Here is a 21528-nt window from a genome sequence, read left to right as displayed (position 1 = left end):
CCATTCCACACCGTTCAGCAGTCAGCCCCAGCTGATGCCAGCAAGACACAGCTCATGCTCTGCGGGCATTGGCCTCACTCACTGCCCTGGAGATCGGCACCGCTTTCACCACAGCTTCACCCCACCACAGCCTTCCCTGGAGCGGGGGCCCGTCTCCTGAGAGCTGGCACAAAGGTTCCAGAAGGGTCAGGCACATCTGTCACTCCACACTCAGAACCTGAGCTCCGCCCCCTCCACCCCAAGCTGCAATAGGGAGGAAAACACTCAGAAGGCAGTTGTGTTAACAAGTATGCACAACAGTGTATTTTATTCCCTAAAGACATGTTTTTATCCAGTCCATGTACTGCTGGAAGCAGCTGGAAGTGGGAAACACCACAGATTTGTACAGTTGAGTGGCTGTAGCAAGGTACCTCCCCAAGTCTGTTCCTTGCAGCTTGAACAGCCCTGCTTCAGCCATGGGGCAAGAGGGGAGCTCCTGTCCCATGTCTCCAAGGTGAACAACTCCAGACAGGTTCAGCCCCATCACTCTCCCCCTCCCCTGAAGGAAGCTGCTCCTCAACACTCCTTCAGGCCATTTCAAACCCTCAAAAAAATCGCTAGGCAGATCAGTTACAAACGAAGAAAACCCCTAGTTTCATTAAAAAAAAATACAGAATTTCACAAACAAGTTTCACACCAGCACATGCCACAAACAGAGGTCACGTCAGCGCACCGATCTCCCCGTTCCCAAGCAGGGCAAGGGGTCACCCCCAGCACCCTCCTCCCCAGGTCAGCAATTCCAGTGCCAGGTCTGCAAAAATGCACTGAGCTTCATGGCCCGAACAGGGCAAGGCAGAACATCCCCCAGGCTTGTCCGTGAGTCTCCCCAACCCACACAGGCCTGCGGCAGAGGGAAGGTGTTTCATCTGATGAACACACAGCCACCCTGCAGCAACGCAGGCCAGTGCTGATCTGCCCTCTGCACTCTTCTTCCTCCAGGAAACTTTTTAGAGCTATTTACACCAGGCAGAGCTGGTCCAGGTCCCTTCTCCCTGATCTCACTCCAGCCTGGAATCCCAGATACCCTTCCTGCACCTCTGGCTTGCCGCTACATCCAAGAAGTGCAGTTCCACCTGATGTCAGAGCCCAACAGCAGCAGCAACTGTAGAGCTCTGAGCAGGCCAGACGATAAGAAAACCCTGTTTATTCATGAAAATAGGAGGAAGGAGGTGTAAAATGAGGGAGGTAAATCAGTCCAAGCATTACCCACAGGCTTGGTCTCCAGTCAGCTTGCTTTGAGGCCAGGATTCCCCCCAGGGCAGCTTGTCTCACCCACAAGGCAGCATTGGTGCTTTGCAAATAGCACCCCCCCTGCCCCCCGCAGTGGCTGGACATTGCTTCGTGCCAGGCTCTCGCAAGTGCACTCTGCCCTGCAGCCGCCCTGCCCAGCCGCTCCCCGGGGAAGTGGGGGCTCTCACTGCAGGAAACTGTCCAGCCTGGCTTGACTGCTGCTGGAGGAAGAGGCAGAAGGAGCTGTAGATGCTGGTTTGGAGACATTCTTCTTCTTCTTCCTCACTGCTAACGGACGGATTTCTGCCAGGTTTGTCTGGAGGTAAAACTGTCAAGGAAAGTACAGACCAAGGCCCTGGGGACACAAGTGACCCAGTACCTGCTGCAGACTAGCCTGAACCACAGACCTGGGACCCAGCCATGCAGTTGCACCCAAAGAAAAACTCCCTGCAGAACAGGCTGGGCTTTGCTCCCTACTCACAGAGCTCAAGCATGGTCCTGTCCCATGAGTCAAGGAATGCTTCCCACTTCCATGCTACTCCCCTGCACACAAAACAGCATTTAAGCATATCCATCAGAGCTTCAAGATCTACCCTGCATGTCAGAGCCAGGACACCGTGCAGGGAAAGGCACAGCAGCCAGAGCCTGCAGCCTCCCGAGACAGAGCGACAAGAGAAGAGCCCTTAAAGCAGCAAGTCCTTTTTAACTCTCACACCAGAGACACAGAAGTGTCAAAAACTAAGCCTGCAGCACTGAAAGGCAAGGCAGGTGCAGCCCATGCTATCAGAACTGGAGGGTTACACAAACTGGCACACCTGCAGCACTCAGGCTTGGAGCAGTGAGCTGCTCCTCCATCAGCCATGTGCGAGGGACAGCTGCCCCCCTTCTCCATTCACCTCAGGCCAGCAGCATGGGCACATCTGGCCCCAGAGATCGGGCTCAGGCATCTCCCTGCCTCTGGGTACCTCCACCCTTACACAGTGAGACCACGGGAGCAGCCACCCAAGGCTTCCCAGCAGGTCACACCTTCCAGCTGATCACTTCTCCACTTCAGCCTCCTGGTTTTCTATGAAGAGCAAAACCCCCTCAAAACCAGCACCAGGAGTTAGAGCAGAGTCAGAGCCATAGGTGCACCACCACCCCTCTCTGACAGCACTGCCTGGGGAAGGCAGGCGAGGAGCAGCCTCCGCAGAGGAAAGGACACTGCTCCTGAGTGAGGAGGGGGAGTCGGAGCAGCTCCCCACCCGCTGGGTGAGCTCAGCCTAGGGACAGGCACGGCAGAGCAGCATCCTGCAGGAACAAAGGCTTCGGCTGCACGGGCTGGCAGGCACACGGCCAGGAAGAGGCTGCACTATGCTGCTGCTCAGAGATCCCAAGGGCATAGGCAGCCCCTGTAAATTGTACCGATTTCTAGTTGATATGCTCCTCTGAATGAGCCACCTCTGATAATGCTGTCAGCAAGTTCAGATCCTTGATGCTTTTGCTGAGCTCAGACTTGTTAGATAGAGTCAGACAGGGAGAAATCTGATGGCTCCTTCAGGATCCCAGTCCATTTCTGGTTGACTGGGGAACACGACTCCCAGATGGCTGAGACTGAAGAGGAGGAACAGAGATCGGGTCCCCGCAGCATCACCACTGCCACGTGAGCTGCAGGAAAGGATACAGGCTGTATGAACTTTGTTCTGCCGCCCAAGCCGTCGTACCCCATTCTCACCTGGGAGAGAGAAAGAAATGAGCCTGGAGCAGCAGCACAGAGCCTTGGCTACCTCCTCGTGTTGGTTATGGGGAAGGGGAAGCCTTGCAGGCCACAGGTTCTGGGGAAGGGTGACAAGCACCTGGAAACACTCGGCACTTGTGCTAAGCTCTCACCTTTGGAAAAACAGAGCCAAGAGTAGTAGTAAAGTTTGGATACTTTGGGCACTTCCTGCAGCGAGCTGAGCTTTTCAAGCAGCAGCAAGGCTTAGGACTTTGTCACTGGGACTGAGGAGCACACGGAAAACAGCCCAAGCTCCAAGGAGATGGAGGAAGGGGACATGGAGGGCCATTTAGTCTGCTGCCAGGAAGGGAATGAGCATCTGCCATCCCTGAAGCTCTGCAGGACTGGGAAGTAGCCAGGTTGTGCTCCAAGATTTATTTTCCACACGCTCTATGTGGCAAGGTAAAAGCCTCATTCGTTTCCTCCTGTAGGGTCACTTCAGGACAGAGGTGTGCAGTGCCAGCCCTTGACATGCTCACCAACTGGACAGTCATACTTACAGTGCCCATGTTCTTGTGGGGACCCAGCAAGCTACCCGAAGATGGCTTCTTGGAGAGAACAGAGTTCCTGATGAATGCTGGCAAGAGTCCTTTAAGAGCATCATCCTCCAGATCATCTGCCCAGTTCTGTCCCACAAAATAATGAGAAAAGCCCTTTAACCAGCATGATCTGTTGAATTTAGTCCGCATACAGAGAGCACTAACAACACAGACAGCTATTTAGGGTAATAGATACTGCTGTACCACACGTCAGGCCAAAGAACAGTAGCTTCAAACCTCCCACTAGGGCTCATGTGGAAGAGCATCTGGGAGGCAGGACATTGCACCCAGCAAGGTTGGGATTAGAGCCCCCTTAGCTGAGGCCACAGCCCTCGTGGTCAGCCCCACGTTGTGTCTGTCAAGCATATCTGAGGCAGGATAATTGGCAAGAAGCCTGTGGGTCCTCACCCTCCCTCTCCTGCCCAATTGCAGGAGGCCTGAGGCAGCAATACAGTGTTTCTAGGAGACTGTCAAGCAAAGCACTTTGAAGCACATACTGTGGTTCTGTAGATGGGCTGGTCTACAGTCACAGCAATTCCTACATGGAAAAAATGGGTCCTTTATCCCAAGCTTATTAACAGCAGAATCAAAGAGGTGATACAGAAATCAAGATTAGTCCTTTTACCTCCACTGTTTCCTTCAGAACTTTCTTTGCCAGATTTACCACGGGAGGCCTGTAAGAAGCCCAAGGAGCAAATCAGCAGAGATTTATTGTTCAAGTGCAGCTGGCAAGGACAGACAAGGCCAAGCCAATGACGACAAAACTTGCAGCACGACATCAGGCAGCTGGAGAGCTATCTGATCTCACACAGCAACTTCCAAAGAATTGAGACTTTGATCTCCTTTAGAAGCAGAAAGAGGAGGAAAAACTCACGGCTTTTTATCCAGCTTCTGCCTTTTTGCAGGGCTGAAGGGAGATCTGCAGGACTGATGTTCAGGGGTGTCCACATCAAAAGTAGCATCTAGATTGATCTCATCGCTGTGGGCCGGGCGGTGGAGCTTCGGGTGCCGCAGTTCCACGGGCGTGGGGCTGTAAAGGCCACGCAAGGCATCAGCTACCGGGAGGCCACCGCCTGCCACCCAGCAGACGAGGGGAAGACAGAGCTGCACACTACGTGACTGAGTTGCAAGACAGCAGTGGGACCTGATCAGAGCCCTGTTCTGCTTACAAGTCACAGAAAGGACAATCTGAATCCCAGAGTTTATAGTCAATATCCCAAACTACCGTTCGCCCTCAAATGGCCTGTGCTGTAACAGCAGCACCCAGAGCCCAGGGAAACACACTGGCATGCTGCTGCTCTGTGTACATAACCCAGCTTGCTGAGCTGGGGTAATAGCACAAGCCCCCCCCAAGAAAGGGTTTGATAAAAATGTTAAAGATGCCATTTTTCAGGCTAGGTTCCTCTGCCTGGCTAAGATCTCTGGTCCCCATACACCAGGGCACGCCCACTGGAAGGCCAACTCTGAGGCAACCAGAAGGGCAGCTTTAGGGATATTTCCCTGTCAGGACATAGTGACAAAGGGTCTGTGAAAACCTAGCCCGTTCTTCCATCCCATCCTGACTCAAACCCTTCAAAACACACACTTTTTCCACGTAAACCAAACACCACCTTGTCAGCAACAAGAAAAAAAATTAGGATACAAGGAGCAAAATGACCATGCTACTGCGATGCCTGCCAGACTACCACGTCTCCACCTCCCCAGCTAGTTAAACTGCCAACTCTTACTTTGCACTTGCTATCTCCACCCTTGGCCTGTATCTGAGGATGCTCTTCACTAACCTTTCAAAGACTAGCCGACTGAGTGTCTCTCTGGTTACAGATGGGACCTTCAGAGTATCCTGCAGGATGTCTATCTTCTTTTTCAAACTCTGGAGGGAAAAGGGAAAGCAGACAGTGAGATAAGGAAAGATTTAGTAGCACATACTTTGCCCCTCTTCCATAAATCAGCATCAGGTGGAGCTCAGAGGTGGGGCAAATTAGAGAGGTAAGGTGGGCTGGGTAACCTAGTCACTGAGCAAAAGCCAGCGTAACTCCTGGCTTTGCAGCTGCAGGCCATGGCCAGCTGCCAGTTACTGCAGACTGAGGAAAGATATTCTTACCAAGATCTCCTTGTCCGCATTCTTCAGATCCTTCTGGGTGCTTTTTAACTCCTCCTTTGTCATCTCCAACTCTGAAACTGTTTTCTGCAGCTGCAGAATAACCCCCCCCACCAAACAGTAGAGTACTGGTTACAACACACAGGTAAGGGAGACCGCAGATCCCCTGTGACAGCAGTAGCTCTGCAGCACAGGCTACTTTCCCCTGTTTAAGGGCTCAGATTTCCTATGGCAGTCTGACCAATCTCTCCTGTACCAGAGCAATCGAATGCCTGCCTATTTCCTCAAGCTGCCTGCAGAGGGATCTCCAGGGCTGCCTGCCCAACACAAACCTTCCTATAAACATTTCCTGAGCATTTATGCATGATGGTTCCCTGCTCTAACACTTGGTGGCTGCATTCTGAATTCCTGCAGGACTTTGGACACACTAGAGCACAGGAATTACAAACCACAGGCTGGAGGATGGTTGTGCATCAGCAGTACTGGCAGACGGACAAGCCTGATTCAACAGGGAAGCACGCCAGGAGCAAGGGTCAAGAAGTGGACTGCTACCACATCAGAGACTTTTGTGGGTTCAGGAGTCTGGGCCAGCCCACAGAGTGCTGGTACAGTCACCTCTCCATCAGCCAAGCCCGGAGCCCTGAGTGCACTGACTCGCATCCTCCTGACTCAAGCCGGTGATTGCAGCTTGTCACTGACTCAGCCAGAAGCAGCCCGATTCCAGCAGCAGCACCTCATGTAGAGGGTTAACTCCCTTGGGGAGCAGCACAGCAACCTGAGAACCTCCTTCTCCATTTGGGGGGACCACAACAGCTATGGCCGAGTAAGAAAAACAGGCCAAATCCACCCATCTCTCACTTTGTGAGCTTGGACATGGGGATGCCCCAGGGAACACCTGTGCCTTGGAGAGCAGGGCTACACACACACAGTTTTCATGGGGACCTGCTACTAGAACTGACCAAGGGCGAGCCCATCCAGGCCTGGAGCAGGGGGAGCACAGCAGTAGAGGCACGTCAGCAGCTCCAAGCTCTGCGCCAGGCCAGGACCAGCCCAGGCAGGCTCTGTGCAGAGCCACCTGCACGTCCTCACCGCACTTTGGGAACCTCTCCTGGCTGGGCACAGCATCATGCGGGAGCCCTGGCCCAGTTCAGTCAGCTGAAGGCACAAGGCTGGGCACAACTGTGGTTGTACCAAGCCAGGGCTAAACCCCTTCCCACCTTTCCTAGGGGCCTGATTCTGCTGGCAGCTGAGCAAGCTCACACTCGGCAGTGTGGCAGGATGAAGGCAGTGCTGCTTCCAGAACCCAGCAGAAGCAGCAGAGCACCTGTGTGCTGCTGCCTTTCAGCCCAGGCTCCCTGCCAAACTCTGGCTGGCTCTGCACATGCTGCCCCACCACTGTCCCCAGAGACTGTGCTCCTGACAACAGCCCATGAGCTGCTCACTCACCGCAGCATCACCCCCTGACCCAGAAACTTACTGACACTTCCACACCACCCATACCTCTCAAGCAGTGCTCAGTGTGGGAGTGGGTCACTGCAGAGGGCTTGGGCCAGTTACTGACAGAGATCTACAGACCAGATGTCACCCTGACAACTCACACTCTCCCTTTACCTTGTTGTTGGCAGAAAACAGCTCCTTCTTCAGCTTCTCTGTCATCTCGCTAGAGATCTTCCGAGCCTCCTTCAAGTTTTCATATTCCCTGCAAAGAACCCGGAAGAGTCATACTGTTTGCAAGAGGATTGAGCTAGAACTTCTCAGAGACAACTCAAGACCTTTAATCTGAAGATCTGCAACTGCAGAGCCACCAGAGAAAACCTGGGAGACACAGAGCCCTTTAGGGAACAGAGCTGAGTGTACCAACACTGACCAACAGCGTGTCAAACATACCGCTACACTGTGGGGGAGAAAAAAGCTGCATGGGATACCATGCCTGAGAACAGGGCCTGAACAGATTTCACCAGCAAAATGGAAACCTGATCCAGAGACATTTCAGTTGCCAGTGGAAAAGACAGACAGACAACAGAGCAGCCTCCATGCTGGCAGCAAATAGGGAACTTTGCTTTAAGTGACTTTTCAGAGACTTCCCACTATTGGCCATGCACATTCATCCCAATTACACCACAGGGACACTTGCCTCATTACAGTTTTGTATCAAAGCTGCAATTATTCAGCTGCCATCAGAATGGACCCAAAAAAAGCTGTGGTTTTGCCCAGCAGGACCAGATGGATTTGCAGGTAGGGGAGGGCAGCACTGCAGATTTGCTTTGCCAGAGAGCGCTTGAGGCCACAGCTGCACAGTGCAATGCAGCAGAGGGTACAACCTGGAGCCCCACATCCACTCATTTCCCCCCGGGTGCAAGAGGGGAACAGAGGGAATAATAATCATCACCTCACAGGTGCACTGACAACTCTGGAGACAGTTCCCATGGTGACATGCATGTCACTACAGTGACAATAGGAACTGTTCAGTGTGACAGGCTCCAATCTATGTCCCCAGGATCTACCAGTGAAAACCCAGTGGAGGCCCAAACAGGCGGCAAGAGCCCCGCAGAGCCCGTGTGTCTGCCGGTTCTCGGCAGAGGATTCTCCCTGGGCACACCCAGGACAGCATGAGCGGGCTGTGCCAAGCCCGCAGCACCTACTTTTTCAGTGAGACACAGTAGATGGCAAGCTGTTCCACCGCTGCCTGCCCAACTCCCATCTCTCTGATCATCTCCTCCACTTCGGGGCGCTGGCTCTGAAGCAACAGCTCAATCCTGCACAAAAAAAAAAAAAACGTACCTTCAGCACCTGAGTCACAAACAGAGCTGGGAAAGAGACTGGAGCCCTGCTTCCTCCCAGGCAGCTGGTGCAGCCTAAGCTCCTGCTGCAGGCACTCTGGATGTCGTGGGGAAGACACAGCTGCCCCACCACAAGCAGGGCTTTTCGCTAGGGAAGGGTAGCACTGCATGGACAGACTAGAGAAGGGGCAGCTGTACACACATACTGCACATGGAGCCGACATCCCAGCTCTTGAGCCCTATAGCCCCATGGCTGACTGTGTTCTTCGGCTGGGATTCTGCCCAGTATCCTCTGATAACAGGAATGGCACATAGCCATGCTCGGAGCACCAGAGGTGAGGCCAGCCTGCACACAGTGCCATGCCTTGCTGCTGCTTCGGGAGAGCAGCCCTCTGGAAACATAGCAGGGGCAAGAGCACAGACAGGCAAGAGCAGGCGCGCTAATGCAGCAGTTTCCAACCTTATGGAGTAAGGTGACCCAAATGTGGGGGTGGGTGTTGCAGTGGGCACAGCAGAACCCCTCCCTCTCTGAGAAGGGGAGAGGCATGCAGCCCCGCCTGTGAGGCCCAGGGAGAGCCTGAGATCTCACCGCTCCATGGTTCTCAGCTTGTTCCGCAGACGGCGGGCCTCCTCCTTTGAACTTCTGTTATCCTCCTGCTGCTGCTCCAGGAATTTCATCTGCTTCTGCAGAGAAGCAAACGCACACAGACCGTTAGGAAGGCTCCAGGGATTGTTAGAGAAACATCCTGGCTTATGCGCACTGCGGGCAGCTGGGAGCATACATTGGCTCTTAATGCTATCACCACCTCAGCAGCCCAGGATTATGGAGAGTTTAGCTCCCTCCCCGCTGCACCCCTAGCTCTGCTCCTTGCAAGCGCAGCAGGGTCTCAGTGCTAATCGCAAGACAAGCCTGGTGCTGAAACTGCATCGCAGCCTCATTTCTGCTGGGAGCGTTTGCGGGGCTGCGCAGTATTCTGTACACAGCGACAATTTGTTTTTCAAAAGCAAAGGAGTCCACTGCAAGGAAACCTTGCTATTGCTTTCTCCTCCACGCACAGCTGATCCCCTTGCTTTAGCCTCCCAGTTCTCCTTGCCATTAGCTGCTTAGAGCAGAAATAGGAATGCTGAGTGGGTCTCTTCTGGGAGACTTCAGCCAGACCAGACACCCACCCAGGCGCTTCTCTCACCTGCCCAGAGAGGCTGCAAGCTTATTGCAGCCAGCACCTTTGCAGGCTCTCCAGAAGCAGGCAGCAGTAATGAAGAACCTCAGCTGAGCTGAAAAAAGCACAGATCTGCAGTGTGGCAGGGGACAGGGGGAAGCTGGCCTGAATTAGCACCATTCCAATGCGTCTGTGTTGTCTCGGTTTGTGTGTATCTGAGCACCTCACACAGTGCCTTCAAAAGACTCTGGGCCTGGTTTCAACACAGTGCTGGACTCCAGGGAGAGGCCTGGCAAAAGACCACTGCCTCGTAAAGCTCTCTGCCACACAGAAGTTAAAGGATTTTAGCTGCTTTCTGTTATGGAGACCAAACAGCTGTGAAACTGCTGGGACTTTGCAGAGCGGAGAGTGTTGCAGGCTCACGTGTTGCTCTTGCTTAAGCAGAGCCTATCTTTGGCTCTTCCTAAGCAGAGCTCTCTATACTTCAGATCCCCAAAGCAGTGTTTTGTGCCAGGCTGGAGCAGAGCCCCTAGCCTCAGACAGTCTGAAACAGCAGCAAACTCTCACACAGAGGTTCAGCAGCAGCTGACAGTGCTAGCAGAAGACAGGAAAGGCTTGCAGCCTGTGGGCTTGACCTGCATCACAGCTAGTTAAGCCTGTATTTTCACTGCAGAAGTTTAGTGCTTTAATCTTTAATGATGAGGTATAAGGCAGTGCTTGGCATTTAGCTGGGAAACCCCGTACACCACAGAAAAGATATCCCCAGGTTCCTAATCCTTCTGTCCTGCCTTCATTAAAAGGACTTAAGGACACACAGAGCATTTTGCAACAGGCAAGATAACCACTGAGCCTCCTCCTGAGGTGCCAAGGCAGGAAAGCCAAGCACAGAGATGTTGAGTTGAGCAGCAAGCACCAGTTTCCACTGTCACAATTGTTTCTGCAGGAGTAGGGAGCATCAGAATATCCTGCCACTGGTACGCAGGGATCCCAGGAGCATCTCTGGCACGGCACAGACCCAGGCTGCCAAGCAGATTGGATATAATCACACGATCAGGCAAAAAAAGTTGTGCTGGCTCATGGCAAGGCCTGTCTGGCATTAATTTCTTACTGTATCCCTCCTCCTGCCCTGTGACAGCACCACATTGCTAGTGTCAGGCAGACCTCAGGAAGAGCCCAGCTGCAGATGGCACACAGCAAGATGACCCTGCAACCCATCTGCAAGCTCTCCCTGGGCCACTTGGCCTTGCAGGTCAAGGAACATGATGCAGTTTAGGCTATTGGGTCAGGCCTATACTCCAAGGAGCAGAGATCCTGGAAAGCACAGTTGACCCCTACCCTGCCTTTCAGCCTCAGCTCACAACCCCACCTGCCCAAACCCCATCTTCTTGCGACGGGCACATCATCTTCACAGTGGAGACTGTCCATCCCAGGCCACTGCCAAGGCAAAGTCGCTCTGCTGGCTACGAGACATCTCAACAAAGCAGCTCCTGCTCTTACCCTCTTCCACTCGCTGTTTACGCACAGTACATGACTACACCCTGAGTCACTGCATGCTGAAACACAACAGGAATATTTGATCCCTGGACTTCACACATTACTAACCTAACCAAAGGAAAGCCCTGGCAACAGAACAGAGACAGGAGAGTTAGCTGGATCAAATCCCACTCAGCTGAAGCTTGCAACTCCCCCTCCATATATTTCAGTTTGATTTCTCCTCCAATCAAACTCAGAAACTAATTTTCCTTGAATCCCGCCCGGCCTAAATCCATTTCAGAAGAACATTCTACCGCAGGGAGCCAGTGTTTCAGCAATGGGGCGCTGGGGCCTCCCGGTTCATGCTGCTACCTTTATCATCAGCACTGCCATTTCATTAGTAAGGCTCAGCCAGCATCCCCCAGGCCGGGCTGGCGTCTCTCCCCCACTCTGGCCACCTCTGCCTTGAGCACGCAGCCACTTCTACGCAAACCACTGGCCTGCCTTTTATGCCTCTGAATCACTCCCGAGCAGAGCACACTCAGGACCTCGAGACCAGCAACACTACTTGCTTCACATTAATAAAATCAAAAAGAAAACCCAGGTCCACCGTCCTCCTGTCATTCAGAGATCAAGGGGACAGGCTTCTCAAGGCATCAGATCCAAAATTCCACCAGCAATATCTTTATTAGCAGGGCCTGCAGAGATCTTCAACAAAACTAACACTGACCATGCAACAGTTAGCGCTTAAGTCCTGCCGGGGACAGGAAAGGTACCTTAAGAGAGGAGCACAACATCTCTGTCTCTCCCACCACCTTCTGGAGCGACTCTATTGTGGCATTGCGCACATCCAGAGTGTCCCTCAGCCCATCCACCAGGGCCTGGCATTCCCGCTTTTCTTTCTCTGGAAAAGAAAAAGGAAAAAGGTCATGGCCTGGTAATGCAGACTTCAGCTGCCCCACAGCAGCAGGAGCACAACAGACACTGCTTGCAGTCTCAGGCTGCTAGGAGCTGGCCGCTCCTGTAGAGCCATTTCCCTAGGTGCTGTCTGCACCAGGGTCTGTACTGAGCGATTGCTTCTCCCAGTGCCAGCAGGCTTCAAGATTTTCTTTACTAAAGATAACAAGTTCCCTTTAATAGCTTTCCAGTGCCAGCCCTGCTAGCATTAAGCTGATGCATTTTAACTCTTGCATGCTCTCACAGCCAGGCTTCCACAGGGAAAACTGTTCTAGAGTTACACTGAGCTGTCACAGAGCTAGAGAGCTGAGCCCCGAGCTCTCCACATGGAGCCTTACGTGTGGCAAAGCCCTTCAGGGGCTGCCGAGCAGCTGCATACAGCCATCCACCACGCTGCTGCGTCACCACGCTGCTGCAGCTACCCTCACCGCAGCACCTACGTCGAAGGGCAAGGGGCAGTAAAGCAGAGCTCTGCTGGGCACTGGGTGCTTCGCAGGGCATGCAACTGCTTGAGTAGGTTCCCCAGAGCACCCACTTTTTGCAGGTCCCAAAACCTGTAAGTCCTGCTGTCTCTCCCCACACAGGCAATCTGTGAACAAAGCACATGCCTCTGACCACCAGAGAGAAGGTAGTGGAAAATAACACTAAATTTCAAATTGTTTTTTTGAGACAAGGGAAGAACAGCTCACAAAGCAATAATCACCATCAGGAGCTGACAGACCTAAGCAGGGAACAGTCAGCATCACTGGAAAGCTCGAAGCAGTTGGGCAATGAGGGAAAGCAGCAACCCCTCTGTCTAACCCTGCTGAGAGCAGGTTAAAGTCTGCAGCTCAGCATCTTCTGTCTTTCCTAAAATCATCCGTGGCTCCAGCCTGACAACAGCAGAGAGCCGATCCGTGCCTTTCCAAAAAGCTTTTTCTCCTTGTGAGCAATCCAGCTTCAAATTGTGCCACCGCATCCCATGGAAGCATGACCTGCAGTGCAGCTTCATTGCTTGATCAGACAGTAAGAGCCACGTGGGACCGGGGAAGGAGAGGAACATATCCCAGCAGAAGCATGCAGGTGGTTAGGAAAACACATTTTTCTTGGCAAAGCATTTTGTCTCCATTGATCTGAATAACCCTTCCTCACCAGAGGCAGCACAGCCTGGAGACGCTCCCCTGCATTTGCAGGGACTCCACATCCACCAAAAGAGTTAGGGTTTCCCCCTCCTCCGTTCCCAGCTGCCCAGAGGCAGATGGCAGAAGTCAAACCTCCCCATGCTGCAGGAATGAGTTTTCAGCTCATTCAGAGTACCTCCCACGGTGCCTGCTGGCTCTGCTCGGAGCTCAGCACCTCTAGAGCCATTTGCAAGCTGATCAGAGACTGGCAATTACACAGCTCCTCTACAGCTCAGAGCACAGAGCACATCTTTAAGTGAAGAATTTATACACAAGAACCACCAGAGAGCAGAGTGCCCACAGCAAAGGAGGCAGGAGGTGGGAAGGAGCTGCTCATTTCCAATATGAAAAGAGAATGGGACAGGGAATGTCAAATCCAACCTCTACTCACCAGAAGCCGAGAAGATGAGCAGGCCTTCGAGCAGTTTTTCTTGGATAACATCCTAGCAAGAATCCCAGCCACCTTCCCCAGAAGATCTGGCTCTCTACCAAGTCCCTAAACTCAACCAAGCTGGCAAGAGAACAGGCCTCAGAATAGAGACGTGCAGACCATCCAATTCTGCTCTCAGGCTAAGGACTGAATCCTCAATCTACTGGCTATTCATGTCTGTCTCGTGCACGCAGGGAAGGCAGAGGAAAGACGACTCTCAGGGCGTGGGTGAGCCCCCAGCATTCTTTAAAGATTTTTTTTTCCCCTTCTGCTAGTGTGTCTTTGGATTTCTGTCACTCAGACTGACATTTTCCTTTCGCTGCTCATGACTCATGTTCTGATGACAGCCTGCCTACAGACGATGCTTAAAACCCATCGACAAGTCTCCAGGGCTTTTGCTTTTCCTACCTCCCTCAAACATCCTCTAAAATTAAAGATGGGAAAATGGAAGCGCGCACACTGAACTCCGTCTGCTCTTCGCGCGACACATGTGGCACTGCAGCAGCCAAACAAATCCAAAGCTTTCCCACTGCTGCTTGGGCACCACTTTTACCCCCTCATCTGTTAGAAGGAACAAGCCTTTGCCATATGCAGCTGCGAGTTTCCCAGTGAGCAAACCAAGGGTTTTGCTTTCAGTATGCCTGCTCCAGATATAGCTGTGCTGCACTTTTGTAGCTTGTGATTAGGAAGAGGGGCAAAAAAAATGCATTTATGTCTCTAAGCTTGCAGAGAGCTCCCCAGTTACAGCAGAGCTGGGCCAGGCTGCGGACCCTGGCTCCATCATACAAGCTTGGTACAGCTGTAGGTGGTCTCGCCTCAGAAAAAGCTCTGAAGAAGCTCCTCCAGCAAAACAGTTTGCAGCCTGCACCACACCCTCAGCTTCAGAGAGGGGTGGGCACTGCATGGGGGTTCCTCAGGCCTGGGCAAGCCACCTAGCACTGACAGAGCCCAGGACCCATGAACCGTGGGCTACCGATCCCCCGCAGGCAGCTGGAACCCACCTTTCACGGAGAGCTGAGCCTTCACCTTGTCCAGTTCATTCTGAAACACAACACAGAAAACCCGATTAGGCAATGCCCTGCAGAGGAGCTTCCACCAGATCTTAAAAGGACCCAAGAGGTTTCTCAGCAGGACATTTGCACCAGCCAGGTGCAAAGGAGGGAACACGTAACAGCAAGCACCAAGTTACATGCAAGTATTATCACAGGGAACGCAAAGAGCACCTCCAACTGGCATTCTTCAGGGGGAGAAGAGAAGATCCCAGTTTCGTCTTAGCCTTGTCAACCTTGTGTTTCTCACACTGTCAGTCATCTTGTTTTAGCTGAATAATTTTGGAAGGCTCTCAGGGAAACACAGGAAATCAGACAGGAACAATTTTTATAATGTTTTACCTAAACAAGGCAATAAGGCAGGATGTTGCCAGACTAACTGGATTGAGAGTTGCTTTGAACTGAAGTGAACTTTAATCAGGTGCAGGTGGGAGACAGGAGGGCACGTCCAAACGTCTGAAAAGGTAACCAAGCACACAATCAAAAGGCACCAGCTAGCATTCTGACAGACACTAAAGTCACTGTAGTTCGGGATGCTGGTTCGAACTAACAGCTCAGTCAGTCGGCCATAAAGAGATCACCAATAAACCAATCCACACCAAACTGAGGGCGGGTAACGTCTCCTGGGTGCTACAAGGGTCTGGGGAAGGTCAAACATTTCTAATGCCTTCATTAAGGATCAGAAAGAGGGAGCAAATGCCCCATAGTTTAAATTATAGATAATGAAGTGATATGACTTATGAACACTGGCAAATAGCCAAAGGAAATGTAGAGAGGTTACAAGGAGAGACTATCTATATATATTTAAAAAAAACAGAGCAAGAGAGAAATATATACAGGAAAGAGTCAACAGAAGATGACTTAAAAAGCTGTGTTAGAGAACTGCAGAGGAAAGCACATAACAAGTCAGGCAGGAACTGCAGTGGAATAAAACCACAATAAAATGCCAACACAGTACTGAAGCAGAGCACACAAATCTGTGCAACCCGGAACGCTACATGCAAATCTGAGCTGAGAATAGCACTACCAGTGACCATGGATCTGACGGGGCCAGAGCGAAGCTCTGCTAGTGACAATAAAGACAGGAAAGAGAATATGGGATGCAAAGCTCAGTAAGCAGAAGGAACTAAACGCAAAGCCTAGCAGAGCTGACTTGGATTTGCCCCTGGGGGGACAACAGCTGGAGGGTTGACATGGAATTAACTCTGCTGCAGGAACTATTCTGGAGTAGCTTCCTCAGAGTCCTATTCAGGAACGATTAGTGAGCTCACAAGATGTGCTAATTAGCATGAGAGCAAAGAAATCCTGGGCTACTGCAGGCAGCTTTGCAACATTACCTCATTCATCAACTTAATCTGAAATCCCTCATCCTCCACCACAGCTCCTAAAGGCTGCTCCCAGTTTTCGCTCCTCTGATAGAAGCTCTCCTCTCTCTGCCAGCCCGAGTTACACTTTCCCCAAGATAAATGAGTATATCCTGACCACAAACAGACAGCTGTCCTACCAGGTTTCTACCCTCCCCAGCAGGTTTACTGGCAGGAATCCTCCTCCTCCTGCCTCCTTTTTGCCAAGCTGAACAAGCCAAAGTCTCCTAGTTTCCTTTGGAAGAAGGGCTCTCCGCTCCCCAGATCACAAACAACTGGAAGCGTCCGGTTCCAGACAACGTCACCAAGGTGTTACACCCCAAAACTCACACTTTTCCTGCTCTAGGAACAGCCACATGGAGACTGTTCTGATCACTGAGGACCCTCTTTAAGAGCCATACAGGATAAACCCAGGCTCAGCACCCAAAAATGTCTGGCCATGCCGCAGCGTTCAGCCCGTGGTCTGCAGCTACTCCAGGCAACCAAGTTCCCTCCGATCAATGTTTCAGTTGAAGCTGATGCCCAGTGGTGGGGAAGCAAAGCAGCCCTGGCACTCCTTTGACTGTAAACATTCCAGAGCAGAAGAGTGAGGAATAGCACCAAAGACAACTATTATCCAGAAGGTAATTTGGACAACTCTGCAACAGGAAGAGGTTTCAGACTACGAGGGAGCTCTTCTGGCCACTTATAACGGGGTGCATAAGGCTGCTTCTCAGAAGAGCATCCCCATCTTGTCTCCCCAAGACAACAAGCAGATCACAGCTACACACTCTGCTTTCTAGCATGTCGAAGCACATTCCCTTGCCCCAGTCTAACCTTTTCATGGCAGGAGGCCAAATGCTCATTTCAGGACATCTGTGGGCTGCACAGATACAGCTCCAGTTGATTATGAAGCTGAGTACCACTCTACGCCCAGGCTCTTGGAGGGACAGGCAGTGATTGGCAACAAACGCTGAATGTGGGGGCTTTTTCAGGTGAAATCGCTTCTGGCTGAGGATGTCAGCAATTCTTTTCTCAGCCTCTAAAGAGTCTGGGGATGGCCCACCGTGTGTTTGCTTTGCTGAACTGCTGCCCAGGCCCGAATCAGACAGGCCATCACAGACAACTCCTGTCTAGATGGACATTAAATCCCACCCATGATGGTCTCCCATGTTCTTAAGGTGCTCCATGTCCTCCAGAAACAAGGCAGCACACAACACGGAACTGGTGACAAACCATCATCAGCCCAACAGCAACCTCAATCAGTGCATGCGGCAGTAAATACCGACACAAACTAACTATGCTAATCTGCACAGAAAACATTTGGTTCTTTCCCATTACATGGTGACCTCAGCACTCTCATTAGCAAAGCTACACACTCAGGGCTAGATATTGCTCTGACAGCTACACAAAAAACTTTGTGCATGATGAGTTACCATCAAGCTTGTTGAGCAGGAGCAGCTCCACAGTCCTGCCCTGGGCAAGGAAGCAGCTCTTCAGCACAGCCTGCCTGGAGGGGAAGGCTGGGGGAACCCATCTTAGATCCTGGGGTGGCAGGGAGAGAACAGAAAGATTTTCTAGGGCAATTTTCTCCAGTCAACCCATTTCTGAGTCACTCATCTATTTACACTTGTGAGAACAGATCTGAATATGTACCAAAGGCAATGTTTATCCGCTCCAAGTCATTGCTTTGCTTCTAGGGCACACAGCTTCAAGTGCCCAGAGATGCGTTTTCATTTCCTCGGCACACATACTTTAGCCTTCAGTTTCTTTATTAGCAGTCTTTGAAAATGACAGTGCTACTGACATTATAGTCTGGCTGGCTTTATTTTAAAAACATACGATATACATATAGCATTGTCATGGCAACCGCTAATTATGGTAATTGCTGCACATGCTGATTCTAAACACAAGAGGGTACAAGCGTCCCATTATACCAAGGTCAAACTATGACTTTTTTTTGGAACAGATAACTCCAAGACATAAGGAGCCATGCTTCATCCACGCTAAACAAAGGAGAACACGGAACAACCGCTCCGCATTCATCCCCACTCACCCCCAGCTCCCCGCACGTAGGGCTGGCACTAGGAGAACATCACCCAGCCCCCCAGCTCCAGCCAGGTTCCCCCCCACGGACCCAGCCTCAGCACTGTCCACCACTGCTGGTGCAGCTTCAAGCAGTCCTTCTCCTAATTTCTCTTGGGGAACCACAACTTCATCACCACCCTGCCCCACTTCCTTACACTCCGTCCAAACAAACCTACCTGCACAGAAGTGAGGAGGTGGCACTTCCTCCAACAGCCCCTTCTTTCCAGAGGGGCTAGCAGAGCTTGCACGCAGCCGAGCCACAGGCACCAGCAGCAACTCATTGCATTTGGGATTTTCCTTCTCCTGCCTTTTAGAAAAGCTCTGTAGCCTCAGCCCCAAGGCTTGGAGACCCAAGGGAGAAGCAGCAGTTGGATGTTCATTTGATGCTGCTTCAGAAGGTTTCCAGGTAAGGGAGAACCAGAAGAACAGTGAAGCAGGGGAGGTCGCACAGGATTTGGTCGGGGGAACTCTAAGCCACCACATGGAGACTTCCTTACAACAGAGCTGAGACTGGGCGAGGACCAAGAGGGACAACAGAGACAGGCAGGAGACACTGATGTGCTCCAGGTCTGAAACACAAGCACAGCACAGCGAGCACCAGCTCAGGAAGCAGCTGTTGGCAGAGGACTGGCAGCCTAGGCTGCAGTTCCAAGATGCTGAAGCATCACACAACAGAAGAACCACCCAGTCAAATTACCTGCAAGGTCTCTGCATCCGGTGCCGTCTGCTCCTCCAAGGCAACATCAAAAAACAGCTTATTGATGATGTGTCTTTTGCTGACCTAAACGCAGGGGACAGAAGAGGTTGATGGACACAGACATGGAAACACAACAGCTATGGAAGACAGAATGAGGGGAGAGAAGGCACCATCTTGTCACAAGGCCATGAAAGGCAAGTCAGATCACGTGCCCGACGCCATGAGCGACGATGCCCTGCTCTGGCTCATCAGCACAGCAGCAGACCCCCCACTCAGTTCTGGGAGCGCGACTCCAGCCAAGCTCCTGAGCCGCAGCAGAAAGATTCAGGCATTTCTGAATCAAGCGCAGTCTGTTCTCTGGCAGCGAAGGCCCAAGCAGCTGACGCTGAGCGAACACGATGCCAAATCCTAAGACAGAAGTACGTGCTGCTTTCTGCAGGCAGAAGGTGCTGTAATTGAATTTGATAGCTCTCCACACCTCCCCCATGCAGCTACAGCTTTGTGTTTTAAGTATTATATACAGTCATGACACCAGCTAATTGCATAGTTACTGCTACATAAGATGTTATTTCGCGATAACTCCATGGTAACCCAGAGATGTAAGAGGCAGTGAAGAACAGAGGGAATCAACAAGTCAGGGAAGGAACAAGGGCCAAGACCTTGAGAGGAAGAAAGAAGCACGAACACAGAACAAGCCCAAGCTGCAGCTGGCTAAAAACCTACATCTGAGCATGAGGCAACATCTCCTGCAGCTACTACATGCCAAGACCTACTGGCGGCATCAAGTCTGGTGACAGAGGGACTTCAAAGAAGTTCAGGTCCCAATTAAGCCACTGGATCCCCAAGCCTTGGCTTCCCATCTCAGAAGCAGAGCACATCCTTCCCTCCCTCCTCAGCCTTTGCTTTTCTCAACGAAGGGCCAAGTGCTGCAGAGCAAGGACTCGATTATAAGGACCATGTGCAGCAGAATGGGCCGCTTACCTGATGGCACAAGTCAGGTGTCCTGATTAACGCCTTCCAGCCCTTTCTATCATTATGCCAGAACTTATTCAGCCTAAATAAAAGCTGTGAAAACCTAGAGACCCCTTCTAGAGAAGCTACAATAGGGACAGCAGCAAGGTACCCTCAGACCACCCCTCTGATCAGAAGGGTTGCTGAGGGGAGTTCACCCTCTTAAGCCTTTGGGGAGAGCCTCAAGTGACAGAAAACTCTCTCTACTTCATACCATGAGCCTCTTCCTCACATCACCACAGGCCTTGGCCACAGCTCCTCGGTGCCGTTTGCAGAGCATCATGCCATAGAAATACGGATGTGTAAGAGGTGATGGTTTTACCTGGATTCTGCACTGTGGGCAAGTCCGGCTTGGTGCTGTGTCAAACCACTGGATGAGACTGAGAAAGGAAAAGAAAACATACAGTAAATCCTTAAAATTCAGGAGCGCTGTTGCCAGGGGCCACCCCCCACTCACCAGGAGACAGCAGGATGCGAATCCTTTTTACAAACTAAAACCAGAAATGCAAACATTTAGTCCAGAGGTTGTTGTGGTTTAACCCCGGCCAGCAACTAAGCAGCTAACGGGAACGCCATGTTCCAGCACACACACTCTACCTTCGCCTCGGAGACAATTCCCAGCTGAATTTAGCGTGTGAGCTTATCTTTACCAGGGCAGATTTTTTACAGAGCTCAGATCTCTCTGGGAGAGAGCCTTTGAACAACTGCAGTTTCGCAGGAGTGAACAGATCTGGCACAAGAGCCACTATATCAGAATATGACAGTCGAGAGATCCCCAGTTTGGTCAGCTCCAAAGGGTGCCACTGACACCGAACACGCCTCCGCAGAGCGAGGGAGACCGGGTCAGTCTCTGCTCCGAGCTGATGAACGCAAACCTGTCGGGCTCCCCAGGAGAGCTACTAATGCATTTTGCAACCAAGCCATCACGTCATACTCGGAACGGTTTATTTTTGGAGCACGGTAACAATCCGGAGCTGGCGGGTTACCTTCGGAAGCTCTCCCTCCTCCGCTGGTTGTTAGAGCGAGCCCGAGCTGTGCCGCTGGTTAAGAGGTGACCATCGCACCTGCGAGCAGTTGTCCCTCTCCAAGTTAGTCAGCCAGAAAAGCAAATGTCCGCTCCCTCCACACACAGAGAATTTATTTCCTCAGAAGAACCATTTCCTTCCAACACAAACACTTGCAAAACAGCTCCAGCAAAAGCATGAAATTGCCTGGGAGGCTTCACTCGTAATCTAACACCGCTCCTTCCAGATAAACACCCTGTGTAGGAGCAATCTGCTGGCACCGACCGGCCCTCCCGGAGAAGGGAGGCCACAGGCAGAGGAGTGACAACGCACCCGAGGCTCCTGCCGCAGCTTCGTGTGCTCCTCTAAGGCCCCGCCAAGCGGCATAGCCGCCGCCACGGCGGAGCAGAGAGACGGGGCAGCGCCCGCAGCAGCCCCGGACGAGCCGGGGGGTGCGTGGCGGGGTCGCAGCAGGCCCCAGAGGCGCAGCGAGCACCCACAGCCCCCCGGAGAGGAGCGGGGCCGCCGGGCGGGACGGCTCGCCGGGGCTGGGGGAACCCGCAGCCCGACGGGGCTGAAACCCGCCGCCGGCCCCGGCCAGAGCACCCGCCCCGCTCCCCCGCCGCCGGCCCGGCCCCGCGGGGCGCTCACCAGGCGCGGTGGAAGGTGTGACCGCAGGGCACGGCCGCCACGTCCCGCTCGTTGTCGAAGAAG

The 21528-nt window shown here is 52.3% G+C and overlaps 1 protein-coding gene across 1 annotated transcript; it reads right to left on the bottom strand.

Annotated features, from left to right (window-relative positions):
- Positions 1–358: 358 nt before the first annotated feature.
- TRAIP (TRAF interacting protein) lies at positions 359–20323 on the bottom strand. Its single transcript, XM_074835751.1, is given in 15 exon segments — positions 359–1585; positions 2933–2983; positions 3526–3651; positions 4190–4238; positions 4439–4594; positions 5346–5434; positions 5666–5755; positions 7274–7361; positions 8305–8418; positions 9032–9126; positions 11852–11979; positions 14624–14663; positions 18800–18883; positions 20133–20266; positions 20269–20323. Coding segments are annotated over 15 exon segments (1431 nt in total). The 3' UTR covers positions 359–1453.
- Between the last annotated feature and the right edge of the window lie 1205 nt (positions 20324–21528).

This window comes from Strix aluco, chromosome 11 (genome assembly GCF_031877795.1).
Source record: "Strix aluco isolate bStrAlu1 chromosome 11, bStrAlu1.hap1, whole genome shotgun sequence".
Taxonomy (NCBI): Eukaryota; Metazoa; Chordata; class Aves; order Strigiformes; family Strigidae; genus Strix; species Strix aluco.
Note: the sequence above shows the minus strand (reverse complement) of the source record. Positions and strands in the feature narration are given on the sequence as shown.